A 21,534-nucleotide genomic window follows, 5' to 3' on the forward strand; every position below is an offset into this window, starting at 1 on the left:
AGGTGCCGATGCTCAGCAAGCCGCGGAGGGGAGGAGCAGTCCCCGGGCTGAGCCTGGCCTGGGGCCAAGTGCGTCCAGGGCGGAGGGTGACGGGAAGCCACCAACGCCTGAGGAGTCACTTTTGGGGCGCTTGTTTCGGAGCATTGCACAAACCCGGGTGCCAACCCCGAGCTCACCGGCGTGAGTCAGTGGGGCCCGCGGCTGCAGGAGAGGGGGAGGTGGGCGAGGAGGGCGCCATGCACCCCGAGGCCCGCGCGGGCGGCGGGAGGGACACGGGGGCGACTCGGGACGCCGCTGCCGGCGGACCCCTCCCCAGCCCGACAGGTGAGCGCGGGCGGGCCTCGGGGCGGAGCTCGCCGGCTCCAACGACCACCCTCCGCGCCACCGCCGCCGCCGCCGCCAAAGCACAGGTAACTCCCCGCCAGGGCCTCAGCGCCGGGGCCGCCCTCCAGCCCGCGGCCCCAGCCCGGCGCACACATGGGACCGGGAGCCTTTGTCCCCTCCGAGGGCGGCCGCCGCACGCGTCCCAGCACCCTGTGCTCTCTGCCCGCGGGCAGACAGCGGCGGGGCAGGGCCGGGGCCGTGGGAGTCCGCCCTGCGGCGGCCCGCGGCCCGGGCTCTGGAGCGCCGCGTACGCGAGCGGCGCTTCGGCGCGCACGCCGCCTCGGAACCGGGCGCTGGGGCCCGCCGCGGCCCCCGCCCGGTTCCCCCCGGGCCCCGGGAGCCCCGAGATGGCGTTGGCAGAAGAAGTGCAGCCCCGCGCAGAGTGAGATGGCCTTTCTGTCTCCTCCCCCGCCCGGGGCACTAGTTAAACCGCGACCCTCGCGTTTCCCGAGTCGCAGCTGGTTAGGGCGCTCCGAGCCCGAGTCCGCTGCTGCTACAACATAGCTTTCTTTCTAAAACAGTTTCTCCACATTTGATGTCTAATTTACGTTTAGTAAAATGCCCCCATTTTAAGCGTGCAGATCGGGGATTTTGACAAATTATACACAAGTGGAACCACTACCCCAACGTAGACATAGACCATTTCCATCACTACAGAAAGTTCCCTCGTGCTCCTCTCCGGTCGATCCACAACCGCCCTCACCCCTTGATTTCCATCAGAGCTTAGTTTTGCCTGTTCTAGAACTTCATAAGGTGGGCTCATGCAGTAAGTACTCTTGTTTTTGACTACTTTTAAATGGCCGTCATTGAGAAGGTATCTCTTGGTGCATCTGTTTTTAGTTGCTTTAGGCCTGCACTGTCCAGTGTGAGTTGAGATGTGCTGTGCGTAGACACACCTAATTTCGGAAGACATTACAAAAAAAAAAAAAGGATGTAAATTATCTCACCCAAATATTCTTACATTGATTATGGGCTGATTATGGGTATTTTGGATACCTTGGGTTAAATAAGATATTATTAAAATGAACTTAATCTGTTTCTTTTTACTTTTTATATGGCTACTGGAAAATTTAAAATTACACAGTGTAATTTTTTTAATGTTTTTATTGGACAGTGGACAGCCCTACACATGCCTTTTTTACAGACAATTGGGTCTGCTCACTGCATATAAGAGTAAATGTAAATAATGGTCTTCACAAGAGAAAAAAAATCCCGATTGTAGAAGTAGCTTGAAGAACCTGCTTTGCCTGTTGTTTTAAAATTTTGCTTCAAACTTACTTGTTTGCTTAAAATAGAAAGGACTAGGTGTCTCCTTGATATTGTTACATTTTCGAAAAGGACTTTGTAAAATATCTGATATGCTTAAAAAGGTATCTTGTGCTTTTGAAAATATGGAAAAGTAATAATTGCCTGCAACCCAACCACCTAAATATATATTAAAATGTAGCATTTTGGTGTAATTTGACCAGTCTTAATTTAAAAAAAACAGTTGAGATAATAATATATTTAATTTTATATCCTGCTCTGTTGTGTAACATAAGCATACCTTATATGAAAGATTCTTAGGCTTTTTGACAACCACATAATGTGCCTTCTCGTAAATACTCTCCAGTTTTCTATGGCATTTTTCCATTTTGCTAACTTTTACAAATGGGAAGTCATTTTAGTAGTGTGACAGTGCCAGAGTAAGGTAGTTACAGAACAGCTTATTTGCCCCTTTATCCAACAGGAGAGGTGAAGACCAAGAGGACAGGGACCTTGACTTTTTGTTCACCCCCATATCTGCAGGACCTGGGAACACGTCAAGCATATAATTTGTCTGGGAGGAAGAAAATTTCCTTCTACCCTTCTAGGTTCTTCTGCTGGTCTAAGAATTAAGTTGACATGAGACAGATTAACAGGAGAAAATCAAATAAAAGTTTAATAACGTGTATACGTGGGAGAGACCCAGGAAAACTTAGTCACTTGCTAAAATGGTTGAAACCCTTGCCTTAAATACCATCTTCAGCTCAAGACAAAAGAAGATGTTGTGGGTAGTAGTTTGGGACTTCAAAAGGGAAGAGGGCAGGGCTTCCCTGGTGGCGCAGTGGTTAAGAATCTGCCTGCCAATGCAGGGGACACAGGTTCGAGCCCTGGTCCGGGAAGATCCCACATGCTGCGGAGCAACTAAGCCCGTGTGCCACAACTACTGAGCCTGTGCTCTAGAGCCCGCGAGCCGCAACTACTGAGCCCACGCTCCTAGAGCTCGAGCTCCACAACAAGAGAAGCCACCACAATGAGAAGCCCGCTCAGTGCAACAAAGAGTAGCCCCCGCTCACCACAGCTAGAGAAAGCCCGCGCACAGCAACAAAGACCCAACGCAGCCAAGAGTAAATAAATGAATAGTTAAAAAAAAAAAAGGGAAGAAGGCAATTAACATGGAGATGGAAAGGCAAATATTTTGGTAAACAAATGTTTGCTAGGTCAGGCAGAGACAGTGGTACACAGAGTGGACTCTGATCTCTAAGAGCTTCCCCGACCACATGTAGCTCATATTCTCTGAAGATATCTCTGGTGATAGCTCTATGCCAGGAACAGGCCCTTTATCTAAATTCTTTAGGCAGCAAAGGGGGCAATAAAAAAGAAGGACTTCCTGAGTCTTCTGTTTCTTAAAAATAATCAAACTAAATTAATGCTCATGCCAAAGAGGCACATTTTGGTGTGGCAGATTTTCCTCCTCTGCCTGTTCCATAAACGTTTATGAGCTGACTGAATCATTGAGTAGAGGGCTCTGAAAAATAAGAGCTAACCTTGACTTAGCACTTGGGCGCTCTCTTTGTAAATACCCACACAGCTCTATAAGGCTGGCACTGGTATTATTTCTGTGTACTGCACAGGTGGAGAAAATTGATGTTTAGAGAAGTTGAAATTGCCCAGGGTCATAGCTATTAAGTGACAGCACTTGAGCTCAGGCTGTCTGACTCCAGAGGAGGGACACTTATCAAAATAGAAAAAAATCAACAGTGGGTTGAGTAAGGGAAGACTGTGATGAAATTCCCACTCTAACAACTACCTCAGCTAGTAGAAGTGACAAGAGATGAATATTCAGATACATTTTGGATCTATAGGAGGAGCATTCTGGGTTTGGACTGGAAATCTTTTAGGCTAAATATAGCTCAGGTGAGTGGATGGCCAGGTGGGTAGTAAAGAGGAACGGTGACATTGAACATGATCAACTGTGCTGTGTAGAGAAAGGCAGGCCCAGGGACTTAAGGAAGCCATTTGGGATGGGACTTGTATATTTTGGATGGCTTCAGTTTACTCGCCTTGACGGTGGTCAGCTAATTCAAATTGAACTCACAGCTCTGAAGTGAAAGGGCTCTACACCTTTTAAGTTAAGCTAGTTGTTTTTTTAAAAAAATTATTTATTATTTATTTTTGGCTGTATTGGGTCTTCGTTTCTGTGCGAGGGCTTTCTCTAGTTGTAGCAAGCGGGGGCCACTCTTCATCGCGATGCGCAGGCCTCTCACTATCGCGGCCTCTCTTGTTGCGGAGCACAGGCTCCAGACACGCAGGCTCGGTAGTTGTGGCTCATGGGCCTAGTTGCTCTGCGGCATGTGGGATCTTCCCAGACCAGTGCTCGAACCCGTGTCGTCTGCATTGGCAGGCAGATTCTCAACCACTGTGCCACCAGGGAAACCCAAGCTAGCTGGTTTTGAAAGTAGAGGAAACTAAAATCAGAATAGGCATTCCTTTGGGAAAGACAGGCAGATAGGATAAGCAGGTAGCTGAAATCATTCCTACCTGATTGCATTTGAACTTGATATCCAGGTATTTTAAAACATTTGTGAATTACAATAGAAAGTGGGATTTGTAGTTATTAGCTTTTGTTAGTTACTCTCTTTTCTTGTAGTTGCGATTTTATATTAATAGTCTTAGTTGGCCGTTTGTTTGCATGTCAGGACCACACGAATAATGCCGTTAAGGCTCACCTTCACGTGCATGGTGAAATGGCAAGGGCAGAAGGCCCCTGCGCAGGCTCAAGAGGAAAACAATAGTTCTCAGAGTAGAGTAGCCCAAGTAGCTCTTGGGCTTCCTGTCTGCCTCTAAAACAAAAGGGTTTGAATCAGACAGCAGCAGGAAAGTAAAAAAAAATTTCTTTATGACATAATATTTTCTCTTTTTTTTTTTCTGCTTGAATATTTCTGCATGGTGAAATGGATGGGTAAGGAACAGATTCAGTCTTCCACATGCATAGTTAAGGAGGATACATTTATTATTATTAATAGTGACATTAGTAGCTAACTTTTACTAAGTTTTTACTGTATGTTAATATAGGGGTCAACTTTGACCCCCTCTAAGCCAGGTATCAGCAAACATTTTCTATAAAAGATAGAAAATATTTCAGGCTTTGTGGGCCAGAGGTCTGTGTTTTCCCAGCTACTCAACTCTGCCATTGTAGCCAGAAAGCCACCAGAGACAATATGTAAATGATGGGCATGGCTGTGTACTAATAAAACTTGATTTATGGACACTGAAGTTTGAGTTTCATACAATTTTAATGTGTCATGAAATATTCTTCTTTTGATCTTTTCTCAGTCATTTAAAATATAAAACATTCTTAGCTTGGCGACCATACAAAAACAGACAGTGGGCCAGATGTGACCTATGGGCCCTGGTTTCCTGACCTCTGATCTGTACCTTAGCTCATTTAATCCTCACAACCATCTGCAAGATTTTTTATTTTGTTTTGTTTTTAACATATTTATTTATTTGGCTGCGTCAGGTCTTAGTTGCGGCACGTGTGATCTAGTTCCCCGACCAGGGATTCAACCTGGGCCCCCTGCGTTCAGAGCACAGTCTAAACCACTGGAGACCAGGGAAGTCCCAAGATTTTTTTAAAATGTTGGCATATTTGAATACTGATTTAAAAAATAGACTATTTTATTTTATTTTATTTTTTTAATTAAAAAAATTTATTTATTTTTGGCTGCGTTGGGTCTTTGTTGCCGTGCTTGGGCTTTCTCTAGTTGTGGCGAGCGGGGGCTGCTCTCCTTGTGGTGCGCGGGCTTCGCATTGCGGTGGATTCTCTTGTTGCAGAGTACGGGCTCTAGGCGCGTGGGCTTCAGTAGTTGTGGCATGCAGGCTCAGTAGTTGTGGCTTGCAGGCTCTAGAGCACAGGCTCAGTAGTTGTGGCGCATGGGCTTAGTTGCTTCGCAGCATGTGGGATCTTCCCGGACCAGGGATTGAACTCGTGTCCCGTGCATTGACAGGCGGATTCTTAACCACTGCACCACGAGGGAAGTCCCCCCAAATAGGCTATTTTTAGAGCAATTTTAGGTTCACAGCAAAACTGAGCAGAAAGTACTGAGTTTCCATACACCCACTGCCCCATGCCCACAGTGTTCCTCATTACCAACATCCTGAACCAGAGAGGTACATTTGTTACAGTCAATGAAGCTACACATCATTATCATTCCAAGTCCATAGGTTACATTAGAGTTCACTCTTGGTGTTATACATTCTGTGAGTTTGGACAAATGTATAATGACCTGTATCCACCATTATAGAATCATACAGAATAGTTTCACTGCCCTAAAAATCCTCTGTGCTCCACCTATTCATCTTTCCCTCCCGCACTAGCCTCTGAAAACCACTGATCATTTTACTGTCTTCATAGTTTTGTCTTCTCCAGAATGTCATATAGTTGGAATCATGCAGTATGTGCCTTTTCAGATGGGCTTCTTTCACTTAGTAACCTGCACTTAAGTTTCCTCCATGTCTTTTCATGGATTGGTAGCTCATTTCTTTTTAGTGCTGAATAATATTCCAAGGGATTGGGATTGGTACTTTTCATTCCATTTCACAGATGAAGAAACAGGTACAGAAAGGATTAGTAACTCGCCCAGGTATAGCTTCTACAGATCTGACTCCAGAGCCTGATCTCTTAAAAATTTTACCATGCTTCTGAATCCCAGAGGATTTTGGCTTCTTATGATGAAGTTTGTCACACGACAGAGTTGGGGTAAATGTAAAATCAGGGTAATGGAGCCAGACATTTTGCTGTATCCAGAGCTTCCTGCATGTCGACAAGAAAGAAAAACCTAGACGATAAGACTTTGTTTCAAATACTTAGAAAAAGTGCTGTGTGCATTTGAAATTCTGGTCCAACACACTCTCCACTTTACTGGTTTAAGAACATGTTTCTCTTCCCTGACCCTTAATTTCATTACCTTTCAGATTCTATCTGGGTGCTGGCACTCAGCCACTCCTCTGCCAATGAAGTACATCTTGGTCACTGGTGGGGTCATCTCGGGCATCGGTAAAGGGATCATAGCAAGCAGCATTGGGACGATTCTAAAATCATGTGGACTCCGAGTTACTGCCATCAAAATCGACCCCTATATAAACATCGATGCGGGCACTTTTTCACCTTATGAGCACGGTATGAGGGAGGACCACTTCCCCCCTATGAAGCACTGGGTTAAACTGAGGTTCTTTCTTGTATTTTGGGTAATTTCTTTAGGATAGAGTTCCAGAAGTAGAGCTGCTGGGTTATACATTTTGGATCTGTGAATGTTCTCATGGTTATTGATACATTTTTTCTGATTGCTGATGACATTCTAAATTAGTCCACCCTTTTGGAAAACAGTGTGTGAGGATACCATTCTCACTGTACCTTTTGTAGTATGGATTATGTTTTGTTTTATTTTATCATAAAGGTAATATATTTCTCAACATTTCATTGTTAAGAGAAAAACTCAGACAATATAGAATATATTGACAATACAGAATGACCTGAAGAAAATAAAAATCGTCCATTTCCCACCACTTGGAATAATTTTTTTTTTTTTTTTTTTGCGGTACGCGGGCCTCTCACTGTTGTGGTCTCTCCCGCTGCGGAGCACAGACTCCGGACGCGCAGGCACAGCGGCCACGGCCCACGGGCCCAGCCGCTCCGCGGCATGTGGGATCTTCCCGGACCGGGGCACGAACCTGCACCCCCCGCATCGGCAGGCGGACTCCCGAGCACTGCGCCACCAGGGAAGCCCTATACTAATTATTTTTATTTATTTATTTATTATTATTATTTTGGCCATGCCGCGTGGCTTGTGGGATCTTAGTTATCTGACCAGAGATCAAACCTGTGCCCCCTGCAGTGGAAGCGCAGAGTCCTAATCAGTGGGCCGCCAGGGAAGTCCCTATACTAATTATCTTAAAAAAGGCACTAGCCCTTATATACTTTCTTCTTAAACTTTTTACATACAAGCAAGAAAGTGTATAAATCATAAGTACCAGTAAGTGAAATGAACAGAATGTGTAATCAGCCTCCAGCTCAAGAAACAGAAACGCTCTTTACGCCCCGTCCAGTCTCTCCCCATCTGAAACGACCAGGGTAACCGTTATCCTGTCTTCTAACATTATAGATCAGTTTTGCTTATTTTTGAACTTTAAATGAACTGAATCTTAGTCATACTCTTTTTTTAATTGAAGTATAGTTGATTTACAGTGTTTCAGGTGTACAGCAAAGTGATTCAGTTATACATATATATATTCTTTTTCAGATTCCTTTCCATTATGGGTTATTATAAGATATTGAATATACTTCCCTATTCTATATAGTAGGTCCTTGTTGTTTATCTGTTCTATATATAGTAGTAGGTATCCGTTAATCCTGAATTCCCAGTTTATCTCTCCCCTAGTCATACTATTTTTCAATCAAAATTTTAAAACTTAATCTACTGTAGACATTTTAATAGATTCTATACTTCTAAAGGCTGCACAGAATCTATACAATAATAGGAAACCATTTCCAATTTATTGATATTATAAACAACACTGTGAAGGGAAACTTTAAAATTTATTTTTTTAACATAAATGCCTAGGTACAGAATTTCTGATTTGGTGGGTAGGTATGTTTTTCAGGTGTTTCAGTTTTCTTTATACCTTTGCTGAATACTATTCTTTTTAAACTTTACTAACCTGAGAGTACACCAAACAACCAAAAAAAGGAATAACCAGGGATCGAACCTGTGCCCCCTGCAGTGGAAGCGTGGAGCCCTAACCACTGGACTGGCAGAGAATTCCCGGGTATCTCATTATGTTAATTTAGAGTTCTTTGATTTTCATTTTGTCGGTGGAGTGGCTTATTCAAGTCTATGGAAGATTGTATGTTTGTTTGAAACTATCACCCAGTCTTTCTGCCCTCTGCTGTGAGAGCTGCATGCCCCATATAGGGATTTCTCCTTCAGCCCGGGTCCTGGAATAAGAAGGCACAAGGTAGACTCACAACTGACCCACAACCCCTACGTAACATGAGGGAGAAATCAGTAAATGTTTTCTAAGTCGCTGAGATTTTAGGGTTGTTTGGTAGGCAGCAGAATTGACTAACGCCATGTGTTATGCCAATTTTCCTTTGGATTTTGAAAAATGATTTTCAAGAATACTTTGTGCAGAGTATATTAACCTATACTTACCACATGTATATATTTTTACTCTGTTTGCAATTTGTCTTAATATTACTTCTGCTGATAAATTTCATTTTACCATTTGTGTGACTAAATGTATCAGCTGTTTCCTTTATGGTTTCTGCCTTTGATGTCACCTGTAAGCTTCTCTGTGCCAGGAATATTTAAATATTCATCTATATTTTCTTCTGGCACTTTTAGAGTTTCATTTGGTTTTACTTTATTTTTTTTTCTTCCTGTTTTATTGAGGTATAGTTGAAATACAGCACTGTATAAGTTTAAGGTGTACAGCATAATAATTTGACTTACATACATCATGAAATGATTATCACAATGTTTAGTTGAACATCCATCATCTCATACAGATGCAAAATTAAAGAAGTAGCAAAAAATTGTTTCCCTTGTGATGAAAACTGTTAGGATGTACTCTCTTAACTTTTATGTATAACATAGAGCGGTGTTAATTATATTTATCTTGCTGTACATTACATCCCTAGTACTTACTTATCTTATAACTGGAAGTCTGTACCTTTTGACCACCTTCATCCAATTCCCCTCACCCCACCCCTATCCTCTGGTAACCACAAATCTGATCTCTTTTTCTATGAGTTTGCTTTTGAAGTATAATTGACTTACAACACTGTGTTCCTGGTACACAATATAGTGATTTGATGTTTCTGTACATTTTTAAATGATCACCACCATTTGCTTTTACTTTAATATTGTTAATACATCTGGAATTTAATTTGGTGGGAGTTGAGGATGTAACATAATTTTTTCTCTAAATTTTTTTCTGATTAGCCACTATTCCTAATTGCAATTATCAAAGATCGCATCCTTTCTCCACTGACTTGAAATACCACCTTTCAGTATATACTAAATTTCTGTCTTTGTATTCTGCTCTGTTCCAGATCTCTTTGATTATTCCTGCCTACCATTTTAATAGCTGCAGCTTTTATTATCAGGACTTTTCTCATTATTCCTTTTCTCCTTTTTTAAACCTTGAAATGTTAGTTGTCTTCAAGGTTAACTTCAGAGTCCTTTTATCAAAGTTTATGAGAAATCACTCTTTAAATTTATGAATTAATTTGGGGAAGAATTAAACACTGCAAATATTGACTGGCCTATTCAGGAACTGTATAAGTGGCTTTCATTTTATCCATACCTTCTTTTATGTCTCTGAAGTAAAGTTTTCTTCATATAGGTCCTACACATTTCTTTGAAGTTTATTTCTGTGTATTTTACCTACTTTGATTTGTAATGATATCTTTGGTTTTTTTAGTCATGTATTAAATTCCTTTATGTAATAGGGACTTTTTGGGGTATTTTGTGTAGTACTTGTTCGTGTTGTCTTATTCCATATTTGTATATACTGAAATATATAAATATATACACATTGTTTTTGAATTTTATTTTATTTATTTTTTTAACACATATATATTTTAATTTTCCTTTACTCACTGTTACTTTTTAAGGGCTTTTATTTTAATTTATTTTTCATGTGTTTTGTTTTGGTAACCACACCTGTTTTTCTTCCAAATTAACTTTATTTCACTGTCAAGTTAAAAAAAATCTGTTGGCATTTTTATTATAATTGCATTAAATCAAAAAAAAAAGTTCTTGAAGACATGATCTACAGCTTTTCTTTTTCTTCTAGGAACATAATAGGAATCTAAAATTTTTAAATTTAGGAATCTAAAATTTCAAGACCTTTGCCGTATACCTGGAGAATTGCCAAACTGGATTGGGCCTGAATTAACTAGAGAGATTTCAGAGATCTTCCCCTATTTGGCAGAAGTTAAGATGATCAAAGTACAAAGACTTTTCCATGGATTGGCAATTCCTGATAAACATGAGAAAGTAGAATTTGAACTGGAAATGGAATTTGGGAAACATGAAAATATTGCAATTTCATCATTTTGCTCTTTTGTCCTTAAAGTTAGAGATCTTTCTGGTCACACATAGGTACCTTATGAGGGAGACATAAATGAGACTATAAAAGGCTTCTGATTAGGTTCAGAAGCTAGCCAACCTTCTTTTTATGCTGTGAACATCTAGCTATAGAAGTAAATGATAGAATTTCCTTAATCAGGGAGAGGTTCAGTTCTGACAGGTGGCTTTAGGACATTGGACTCCCAATCGATGCCCTCAAGTAACGCTGGAGACCCAGAGGCATGCCTAGTAGTCAGCACAGTTGCCGGTCGTGTGATTAAGTCTTCATCTATACACATTTTTAAAAAATTAATTAATTAATTAATTAATTTTTTTTTTTTTTGGCTGTGTTGGGTCTTCGTTGCTGCCCACAGGCTTTCTCTAGTTGTGGTGAGCAGGGGCTACTCTTCATTGTGGCGCGCGGGCTTCTCACTGCCGTGGCTTCTCTTGTTGCAGAGCTTGGGCTCTAGGCACGTGGCCTCCAGTAGTTGTGGCACGCAGGCTTCAGTAGTTGTGGCGTGTGGGCTTAGTTGCTCTGTGGCATGTGAAATCTTCCCGGACCAGGGCTTGAACCTGTGTCCCCTGCATTGGCAGGGGATTCTTAACCACTGCGCCACCAGGGAAGTCCCAAGTCTTCATCTGTATCCTTCATCACGGTGCTGTTGTGCAGGTGGCTTGTTGCTCACTTTCTTTTTGGCCTCAGTTTCACCAACTCGCCCCGTGGGCTAGTGGAGGCCCTGCTTTTCATCTACTGTCTGTTCAATAGTGACTTTACCCAAGACTGGAATCAATGAAAATTTTCTTACGCCAGTTTCAGAGTCCGGGATACTGATGCTTTGAAGTCAATTGCTATTTGTTTTAAAAATTGCTGTTTTAAAGTCCCTTTTTCATGTGGTATATGATGAGTTTGGAAAAGCTAAATCTTGAGGACAGAATTTCAGTAAGCGTTTAAAACTACCGTAATAGAATACCAGAATTTTTCCAGTGCACTTTCATGGATAGAATCGAATTGCTAAATTTTCCCATTGAAATATGGAAATGGTGATACACTATGGCTTATAAATAAGTCTTTTACTAGCCCTTTAATATATTGTGCTCATCTTTGAAAAATAATCTACTGGAAGCAAATTTTTAATTTTTACATTGCCTTTTTATCCCAGGTGAAGTGTTTGTCTTAAACGATGGTGGAGAAGTTGATTTAGACCTTGGAAATTATGAAAGGTTCTTGGACATTAATCTTTATAAAGACAACAACATCACCACTGGGAAGATATATCAACATGTGATCAATAAAGAGAGGCGTGGCGATTACCTGGGGAAAACAGTACAAGGTATTATATTCCACAAACATTAGGGGCCCTATGTGCTGAGCACTCACACCCTGCTCAAAATAGACCTGAAGATGAGGGGGTCCCTGTGCTCTACAAGCTCCAATCCTTTTCAGATCCCTGTTTTCTCCTCCTTTTCTTTCCTTCCTTTTTTTTTTTCTCCAGTTTTATTGAGCTATAATTGACATACAGCACTGTATAAGTTTAGGGTGTACAGCATAATGGTTTGAGTTACATACATCATGGAATGATGACCACAATAAGTTTAGTGAACATCCATCATCTCTGATAGATGCAAAATTAAAGAAACAGACAAAAATGTTTCCCTTGTGATGAAAACTCTTAGGATTTACTCTCAACAACTTTCATATATAACATAGAGCAGTGTTAATTATATTTATCATGGTGTGTATTACATCCCTAGTACTTATTTATCTTATGACTGGAAGTTTGTACCTTTTGACTACCTTCATCCAGTCCCCCCTGCCCCATAACCACAAATCTGATCTGCCTCTTTTATGAGTTTGTTTGTTTTTGACGTATAACTGACCTGCAACACTATGTTAGTTCCTGTTACACAACATAGTGGTTTGATGTTTTTATACATTTCAAAATGATCACCGCGATGTCACCATACAAACTTTTACTTTTCATTTTCCTCAAAGATTTCAAGTTCATCCTCCATGTTCCTGATTGATTGTATTTTCATCAGTCTTTTTTTTTTTTTAACTAATGTCATTGTTTCCTTTAGTCCATGTTTCTGTCCTCTTTCTCTTTCTCTCTTTAGCTTTTATTTATAAAATCCATGGGGAACCATTTATTCATCACACATCTGACTGGGGTATAGATTTATTTTGGTTTGTTTTTGTCTGTCCTTTATTTAATATGTTCTTTTTCTACATTTTTCTTGTATCTTTGCATGGATGATGATTACTCCCCTTTGAAGAAGAGCAGTGATGGGGGGGACGTGGGGGGTGCAGGGATTGAACTGGAGGGCAGCATGATATGACCCTTTTTTCACCAACCCTTTTCATGGGGGGTATGATTCTTATTCTCTTTTGTCCTTGAAGAGAGACCCGCAGGCCCCCCCCCCCCGCTTGTATTCATAAGTTCCTACGTGGTAGGGTAAAGGTGCTAATTCCCCATCCCCTTTAAATCACCTTCATGTTGGAAAGCAGCTGAGAAGTAGATAAAGAAGTTGGACAGATGGAGATCAAAAGATCAGCTATGTTACTGCTGACACTGGACAGTGTGGTTTAGATCTTAGCTACAATTGTACTTTCTAATAGTTTTCCCCCAAGTGTAGATATTGGGAAGACCCGGGGGAGGGAGAGTTGCTGCCTCATACCTGCCACGTCCCAAACTTGGGGAGAGGGCAAGGCCCCAGACCTGGGCCTTGACCCCGATCCCTGAGCTGCCCACGTGGAGGCAGAGCCAGACCTACCCCGCCCTCCCAGAAAGGGGTCGGGCTGGGCATGTGTGGTGGGTCGTTCCAAACGCACCAATCAGAGACGGCTTCCGCCTCGCGGGAGCAGTTGGGGCCGGGGAGCTGCAGGTGGCAGTGGAGTAGATGACAGGCGCTCTTCGCGTCAGCTTCCCAGAGGCCAACATTCCTGCTTTGTACATCACATTAGGTTAGTTGGCTGCATCTTTTTGTCTCTTCGGCTGAGATTAGCAGCCTCAGGCCCCTGGTCAGCATGCAGGCCTCGTCTATACCCTCTGAGTGACCCTTCCACACTGGCTGGCGAATTGCCCAGGGTCTGCAGGGCTGGGGCACTCTGAGACCTTCTTCCCCTTGGAGTCCAGTATTCAGCACCCTTGGCAGCCCTCCTTGCACAGTTTTTAGTTGGCATTATAGGTGTTTTCTATAGATAGCATCAAAGATGGCATTTCTTCTCTCTCTCTGTGGTTGGTCGATTTCAAGGGAAATGGCATAACATTTAAATGACTAAACCTATGTTGCATCGATAGTATTAATTTCAGTGAGATGGATAATAATGTGAGGACTGTAGCTTGTCTAATTTGCCAGGTGGGTTTCAGGTTATTTGGGAGGTCTAAAGACACTAATACATTCATTTCTCATGACCATGACCATGAAATAAGCTTTTGTGCTAATTATTACTTCTTTCTACAGTTGTCCCTCACATTACTGATGCTGTCCAGGAGTGGGTTATGAATCAAGCCATGGTGCCTGTGGATGGTCATAAGGAAGAGCCCCAAATATGTGTTATTGAGGCAAGCATGGAACTTTTCGTTATAATTTTATATCCTTATGGGTTTTTAAGCAGCTGGTCTTCATTCATTCAACAGATATGTGTAGATGGCCTCATGTGTCCTGGACACCGGCCTAGGAGGTGGGATTACAGCAGGGAGCGACATAGATGGCCCCTGCTTTTGTGGTCACAAGTCAGTGGGCAAGATTGGCTTAAACTGGGTGATTACTCCTGGGGTGGGCGTGCAGCAGTCTGCAAGTGAGGACTGACCAGTCACAGAATGCATTCTACTGAGTGCCGTTTGCAAAGTGCTTTGGAAGTAGAGAGAGACCAAGTTAGGGAAGTCCGACTGTAGAGGTGATTTGGAGGTGAGAAGTGAGTACTAGCTGTTTAAAGAAAGAGCTTAGTATTTGAACTTGCCGCTTGTTCACTGCTTCCCTTCTTCTCAATATGCAGAATGAGAATAACATCCATGTACTCCTTATCTAAAGGTCAGTTGACCTAATTGCCAGACGGGACAGCAGAATAATGAACATTTTGGTTCCTAGAGGCAGACTCCCCAAGTTCACATTTCTGCCCTCACCCCCAAGTGGTGTATGGCTTAGTGGTTAAGAGTCTGGAGTCAGAGTGCTTGGGTTCATAGCCCAGCTGGTTCACTTACCAGCTGGGTGACCTTGGCCAAGTTTGCTTAACTACTCTGTGCCTCAATTTATTCATCTACCAAGTGGGGATAATGTTTTGAGGATTAAATAAGCCAATACGTTTAGTGCTTAGATTGTGTTGGATCTATACTAAGTGCTCGAAAATTATTAACCATTGTTAAGATGCTTGTATGACTTGGCAAGTTACTTCTCAAAGTGTCAATGTACTCATCTATAACAATACGATAGTGTAATATTGTAATAACAACAAGATAATAATAACAGGGTTGTTGCAAGAATTAAATATAATAATGTAAAAAGCACTTGGCCATGTCTGGCATTTAGGAGGTGCTCAATAAACATGTTAGCTGCTATTATTGTCAGCGTTATCAGTGTTTGCAAATAGATATTATGCTACCCACAATATCCATTTCGTTAATAGTAGAGCTGATAATCTTAACGTAAATGCACTGTACTATCATATATTAATTATATATTTTGCTACTGTAATGGTATGATTGATAAACTTAATGTAAATGTATAAGTGTGCCATATAAAATTTTCTCTCCCTTTGTATTTCTTCCTTCACAATTTACGAGGAAAGAGAGGATGCTTCCTTTATAATTTTTAAAAATCGGAGTATAACATAAACACAGAAAAGTGCACATATCACAGATGTATAGCTTGGTGAAGTTTTATAAACTGACCATGTCTGCATAACTAGGCTTGCTTCCTTTAAAAAAATTTAATATCTAATACAGTGAATAGTTTGCAAACAAATCGAGGCAATGATAAAGACAAATAGTGTGAGAAAAGAGAAAGGCAGGAAAAGTGTCAGGAGAATAACATCTGATATGGGAACAAAGATGTAAACCGGGGCGTAGCTTGACTCTACGGTGAAGGAGACTTGCACGGTCACTCTCTTTATTGATTTTCAGTTTTTAGGACCCATCTCCAGGATGAATCAGAGAAACCTTAAAAGCAGGAATGTGTCATCAACTTTGAAAAGAGGGATCGTGAGGTGGAGGGGGTGGAGGAGTGCTGGAGGGGAAGGGTGGTGGGCAGAACCTCATTTTACACTGCGAGGGTCTACAGATACTGTTAGTATTTGGCTGAAAAAGAAGCAAAAGTATCTCAGGTTAGGAAAGTAACCAGTAGAATTAACAATTGAGATTGGTATCTGGGGATGGGGGTACCAGAGACCTGCATCCTTATCTGTCATAGCAGGAAGTACACCTACGTTCATTACAGGGTGTCTGAAATAGCTAAGTTGAGGAAGAGCTGAGATGGATGAGCTTTGGTTTAGAGATATGGAGGTAACTACCAGAAGAAATCCCAACAAAGAAGTTCAAGCGCTTGCCGGGCTTCCCTGGTGGCACAGTGGTTAAGAATCCGCCTGCCAGTGCAGGGGACATGGGTTCGAGCCCTGGTCCGGGAAGATCCCACATGCTGCGGAGCAACTAAGCCCATGCACCACAACTACTGAGCTTGTGCTCTAGAGCCCGCGAGCCACAACTACTGAGCCTGCGAGCCACAACTACTGAAGCCCGTGCACCTAGAGCCCATGCTCTGCAACAAGAGAAGCCACCGCAGTGAGAAGCCCGCGCACCGCAACGAAGCGTAGCTCCCGCTCCCCGCAACTAGAGAAAGCCCACGCGCAGCAACGAAGACCCAATGCAGCCAAAAATAAATAAACAAAGTAAATAAAAAAATAAAGCGCTTGCCTTGGGGAATCAGACTTGGGAGAGGGAAGAGTGGGGCAGGGAACTCTTGCTTTCTATTGTAAGCTCTGCTGTACAATTTGGTTTTTAACCATGTGCATGCATTATTTTACTTTTTGAAAAAAACTTATTAATGTCAACTTGAAGGTGCCATTTAGCAATTTCAAAATCTTAAAGATCAGCCCAAGACTGATTTTATTCAAGCCCAGCAAAGGGTCGGACAAGCCCTCACACCTTTGGTTTACAGTGGTTATTTGTTGCAGAGTACCACCTTGTCCAATATGGTAGCCACTCTCCACATGGGGCTGTTGAGCACGTGAAAGTAGCCCATCCAAACTGAGACGTGCTGTGAGTTTAAAATATAACTGGGTTTCAAAGACTTAGTATGAAAAGAAAAAGAATGTAAAGTGCCTCATAATTTAAAAAAAATTGGTGATGTTGAAATGATAATATTTTCGATACACTCTGCTACATAAAATATAGTGTTAAAATTAATTTCTCCACTTTAATTTTGCTTTTTTCCCATTTATTTATTTATTTATTTAATTTATTTATTTTTGGCTGCGTTGGGTCTTCGTTGCTGCATGCGGGCTTTCTCCAGTTGCAGCGAGCGGGGGCTACTCTTTGTTGCGGTGCACGGGCTTCTCATTGTGGTGGCTTCTCTTGTTGTGGAGCACAGGCTCTTGACGCAGAGCGCGGGCTCTTGGCGCACGGGCTTCAGTAGTTGTGGCATGTGGGCTCAGTAGTTGTGGCACGTGGGCTCAGTAGTTGTGGCTCACGGGCTCTAGAGCACAGGCTCAGTAGTTGTGGCGCACAGGCTTTGTTGCTGCGCGGCATGTGGGATCTTCCCAGACCAGGGCCTGAACCTGTGTCCCCTGAGTTGGCGGGTGGATTCTTTTTTTTTTAATTTTAATTTTTTATTTTTTAACATCTTTATTGGAGTATAATTGCTTTACAATGGCGTGTTAGTTTCTGCTTTATAACAAAGTGAATCAGCTATACATATACATATATCCCCATATCTCCTCCCTCTTGTGTCTCCCTCCCTCCCTCCCTATCCCACCCCTCTAGGTGGTCACAGAGCACTGAGCTGATCTCCCCGTGCTAAGTGGCTGCTTCCCACTAGCTATCGATTTTACATTTCGTAGTGTATATATGTCCATGCCACTCTCTCACTTCATCCCAGCTTACCCTTCCCCCACCCCGTGTCCTCAAGTCCATTCTCTACGTCTGTGTCTTCATTCCTGTCCTGCCCCTAGGTTCTTCATAACCATTTTTTTTTAATTCCATGTATATGTGTTAGCATGCGGTATTTGTTTTTCTCTTTCTGACTTACTTCACTCTGTGTGACAGACTCTGGGTCCATCCACCTCACGACAAATAACTCAATTTCGTTTCTTTTTATGGCTGAGTAATATTCCATTGTATATATGTGCCACATCTTCTTTAACCATTCATCTGTTGATGAACACTTAGGTTGCTTCCATGTCCTGGCTGTTGTAAATAGAGCTGCAATGAACATTGTGGTACATGACTCTTTTTGAATTATGGTTTTCTCAGGGTATATGCCCAGTAGTGGGATTGCTGGGTCATATGGTAGTTCAATTTTAGTTTTTTAAGGAACCTCCATACTTTTCTCCATAGTGGCTGTATCAATTTGCATTCCCACCAAGAGTGCAAGAGGGCTCCGTTTTCTTCACACCCTCTCCAGCATTTATTATGTGTAGATTTTTTGATGATGGCCATTCTGACTGGTGTGAGGTGATACCTCATTGTAGTTTTGATTTGCATTTCTCTAATGATTAATGATGTTGAGCATTCTTTCATGTGTTTGTTGGCAATCTGTATACCTTCTTTGGAGAAATGTCTATTTAGGTCTTCTGCCCATTTTTGGATTGGGTTGTTTGTTTTTTTGATATTGAGCTGCATGAGCTACTTGTAAATTTTGGAGATTAATCCTTTGTCAGTTGCTTCATTTGCAAATATCTCCTCCTATTCTGAGGGTTGTCTTTTCCTCTTGTTTATGGTTTCCTTTGCTGTGCTAAAGCTTTGAAATTTCATTAGGTCCCATTTGTTCATTTCTGTTTTTATTTCCATTTCTCTAGGAGGTGGGTCAAAAAGGATCTTGCTGTGATTTATGTCATAGAATCTTCTGCCTGTGTTTTCCTCTAAGAGTTTTGTAGTGTCTGGCAGGTGGATTCTTAACCACTGCAACCAGGGAAGTCCCTATATTGTAAATTGATGAGCATCATAAATTTCGTCAACATCCATCATCTCACGTAGTTACAAAGTTTTTTTTTTCTTGTGATGAGAACTTTTAAGATTTACTCTCTCAGCAACTTTCAGAGAAGATTCCTTTCCTTAAAGGCAAAATGGACATTGCACATCCCATAAATTTGTTTGACGGCTGCTTCAGCTTTGGTTTGGATAGATCTTAACATGTTGTTATGGGTGATATTTTCCCTGTTGTGTGAGGAAAGAATTAACTTAGGGCTACTCTAGGAATAACACTGAAAGTTTCTGATCACAATGACGATAATGGTGAACCAGAGGAGAAATGGGACTTTCCAAATTGGCAGAGAGGGTGCAGTGGGGGTGGAAGCAGGTAACGTTTAAAGCTTTTGCTTCCTTTTCCGGATTCCCTGCTTACTTCCAGAATAGCCCCCATCAAAAACCAGAAAATGCGTCCTTATGGTTTAGTTTAAGTGCAGACCTCTTTTTTTCCTACATATTTTCCCCCCCATTGGATTCTGGTGTATGGTGAGCACTTACACTCCTCACCCCCTGGCAGTTTCCTGATTTCATGTTTTATTTCTTGGATTTTCATAATTAAGTTTGTCATTCATTTACAGAATGATCATACATTTCTATCTGTTCCATAGCCAGGAGAATTGAATTTTAATTATGTTTTGTTATCTTAGTTAAAGTTAGTAAAGAATAATTTCTTCTGTAGCAATGAAGTCCTCAGACTTCTTAGTTTGATTCTGTTGTAATTATGGTAACAGGTACTAGAATGCTGTGACCTAGGGCTTATATTGAATTTCAAGACCGTTCTGTCCTGTCCTGACCACTAACCTAAACTCCCAGTGCTGTGTGCAGGGCTCTGGACTTGTGCTGGAGATACGGCAGGCAAGTTCCTGCCCTCATGGGCCTTACAGCCCAGTGGGGTAGAGAGACAGGAGACAAGGACTCAAATAAAATAATGGCACCTTGTACTGTGTTACTAGGAAGGGGAGAGACAGGGTGCTTCAGGTGGGTGGTCAGGGTTGGGCTCTCTGGGGGGGACACAGCTCCCCGGGCTGAAGGATAAAATGGAAGTAAGGTGTAGATGATGAAGGTGGGTAGGAGGGCCTAAGAGGCAGGAAGGAAGACCGTAACCCATGTGAGGACCTAAAAGGCCAGTGGGGCTGGAGCACAGAGGTGGAGGCTGGGGGAGTAGGGGGATGGGAAGGGGGCAGGTGGGAGTGGGGCATGAGATGAGATTAGAGATACGTTTCAGGGTCAGATCATGTAGGGCCTTTTGTTGGCTGCCTAAAGGAGTTTAGATTTTATTTTTAGTCAAGCAGTGAGCTGCTGAAGGTTATAAGCATGGGAGAGATGTATTCTGAGTTTTAAAAGGTCACTCTGCTGCTATATGACAGACGGTTGGTAGGACAGGAGAGGGTGGAAGCTGGGAGGCCATTAAAATTGGGGGCAGCCAACTTTTTCTGTAAAGGGCCAGATAGTAAATATGTTTGGTTTTGCAGGTCAGGGAGTCTCTGTCACAGCTACTCCACTCTGCCATTGCAGTGCCCAAGCAGCCTTAGGTGACGTGTGGGTGGGCGTGGCCGTGTGCCAGTATAGCTTCATGTGTGAAAATAGACAGCAGGCCATCTTAGCCACCGCAGGCGTAGACGATTGCCATAATCCCTGCAAAAGATGGTGTTGGCTTGGGCGTCTAGGGTGGTAGTGGTGGAAATAGCAGTGGAGAGATTTTCAAGAATGTTTTGGAGGTACAGCTCACTGGACAGGGTTGGGTAAGGAAAAGGCAGGAATGGAGGATGATTTCCAGACCTCTAGCTTGAACCCATTAGTGGTAGGAGATGCTGTTGCTGAGATGAGGGAGAAGCCCCCAGACAAACAGGCCCAGGGCTGTGGGACCAGGGGTTCAGTTTGGGCCATGGTAAGTTTGAATACTTACTGATCCATCCAAGATGTCACGGACACGTTGGCTTCAAAGCCCAGCGGCACTGGGAGGAGAGGTCCGGGCTGCAAGTAGATTTTGGACCTAGTCGAGTAGCTGAAGCCAGGAAAGGTGGTGAATCCTGGGCCTGGGCCCACCATGATCTCTTCCTCCTCAGCATCCCGATTATTCCACTTCGTGCTCAAGTTTTGCTCTTGCTTTATTGTTCTTTAGCTCTGCCTTATTCTCCTCGCTAAACTCCGAGCTCCTCAGGAGCAGGTTGTCTTAAGTTCTTCCCAGCAGCTCATTTAAAGTGTTGAGCCCATAGTAGATGCTCAAATGCTAAAGAATTAATTTAAAAATCTGGGTGATAATCTTTAAGTATTTAAATATGGTGAGGATGAATGCGTTAAGGTGAAATTTTATCCTTGTCTAAAGTAAAATGCTTAAGTAACTTTATTGGAAGTACAATGTAAATTAAGTTAACATTTGTCAAAGGATTACACTGTCAGGAATATTCTCGGGGCTTTTGGTACTACTTCTTTCAGAGAGACAGCATGTTTTAGTACAAGTGATTTAATTCTGGTAGTACCACCATTACAAGGAGACTGTTCAGCTGCATACAGGTGTGTGTGTGTGTGTGTGTGTGTGTGTATGTGTGTATGTGTGTTCATGAAGAGAGAGAGACAGAGACAGAGACAGAGAG

The 21,534-nt window shown here is 42.4% G+C and overlaps 1 protein-coding gene across 7 annotated transcripts in view; it reads left to right on the forward strand.

The window, feature by feature from the left end:
• CTPS2 (CTP synthase 2) overlaps window positions 1-21,534 on the forward strand; it is a 112,457-nt gene continuing 90,923 nt past the window's right edge. For 2 of the 7 annotated variants that reach the window (XR_002643118.3, XM_089904754.1), the window contains exons 1-4: window positions 207-410; window positions 6,604-6,808; window positions 11,924-12,094; window positions 14,226-14,326. Coding sequence is in view for 6 of the 7 variants with exons in the window: in XM_089904754.1 (XP_089760880.1) it covers window positions 237-410; window positions 6,604-6,808; window positions 11,924-12,094; window positions 14,226-14,326 (651 nt within the window). In the remaining variant the exon portion in view is untranslated. Of the gene's footprint in view, window positions 181-205; window positions 411-6,603; window positions 6,809-6,835; window positions 8,455-11,923; window positions 12,095-14,225; window positions 14,327-21,534 lie in introns of those variants that run through there. The other 5 variants (XM_022562725.3, XM_089904756.1, XM_022562723.3 and 2 more) reach the window with 5 other exon arrangements.

The sequence above is a fragment of the Delphinapterus leucas genome, chromosome X, assembly GCF_059928025.1.
Source record: "Delphinapterus leucas isolate spDelLeu-1000000601 "Yukka" chromosome X, BTC_Dleu_Yukka2, whole genome shotgun sequence".
NCBI lineage: Eukaryota > Metazoa > Chordata > Mammalia > Artiodactyla > Monodontidae > Delphinapterus > Delphinapterus leucas.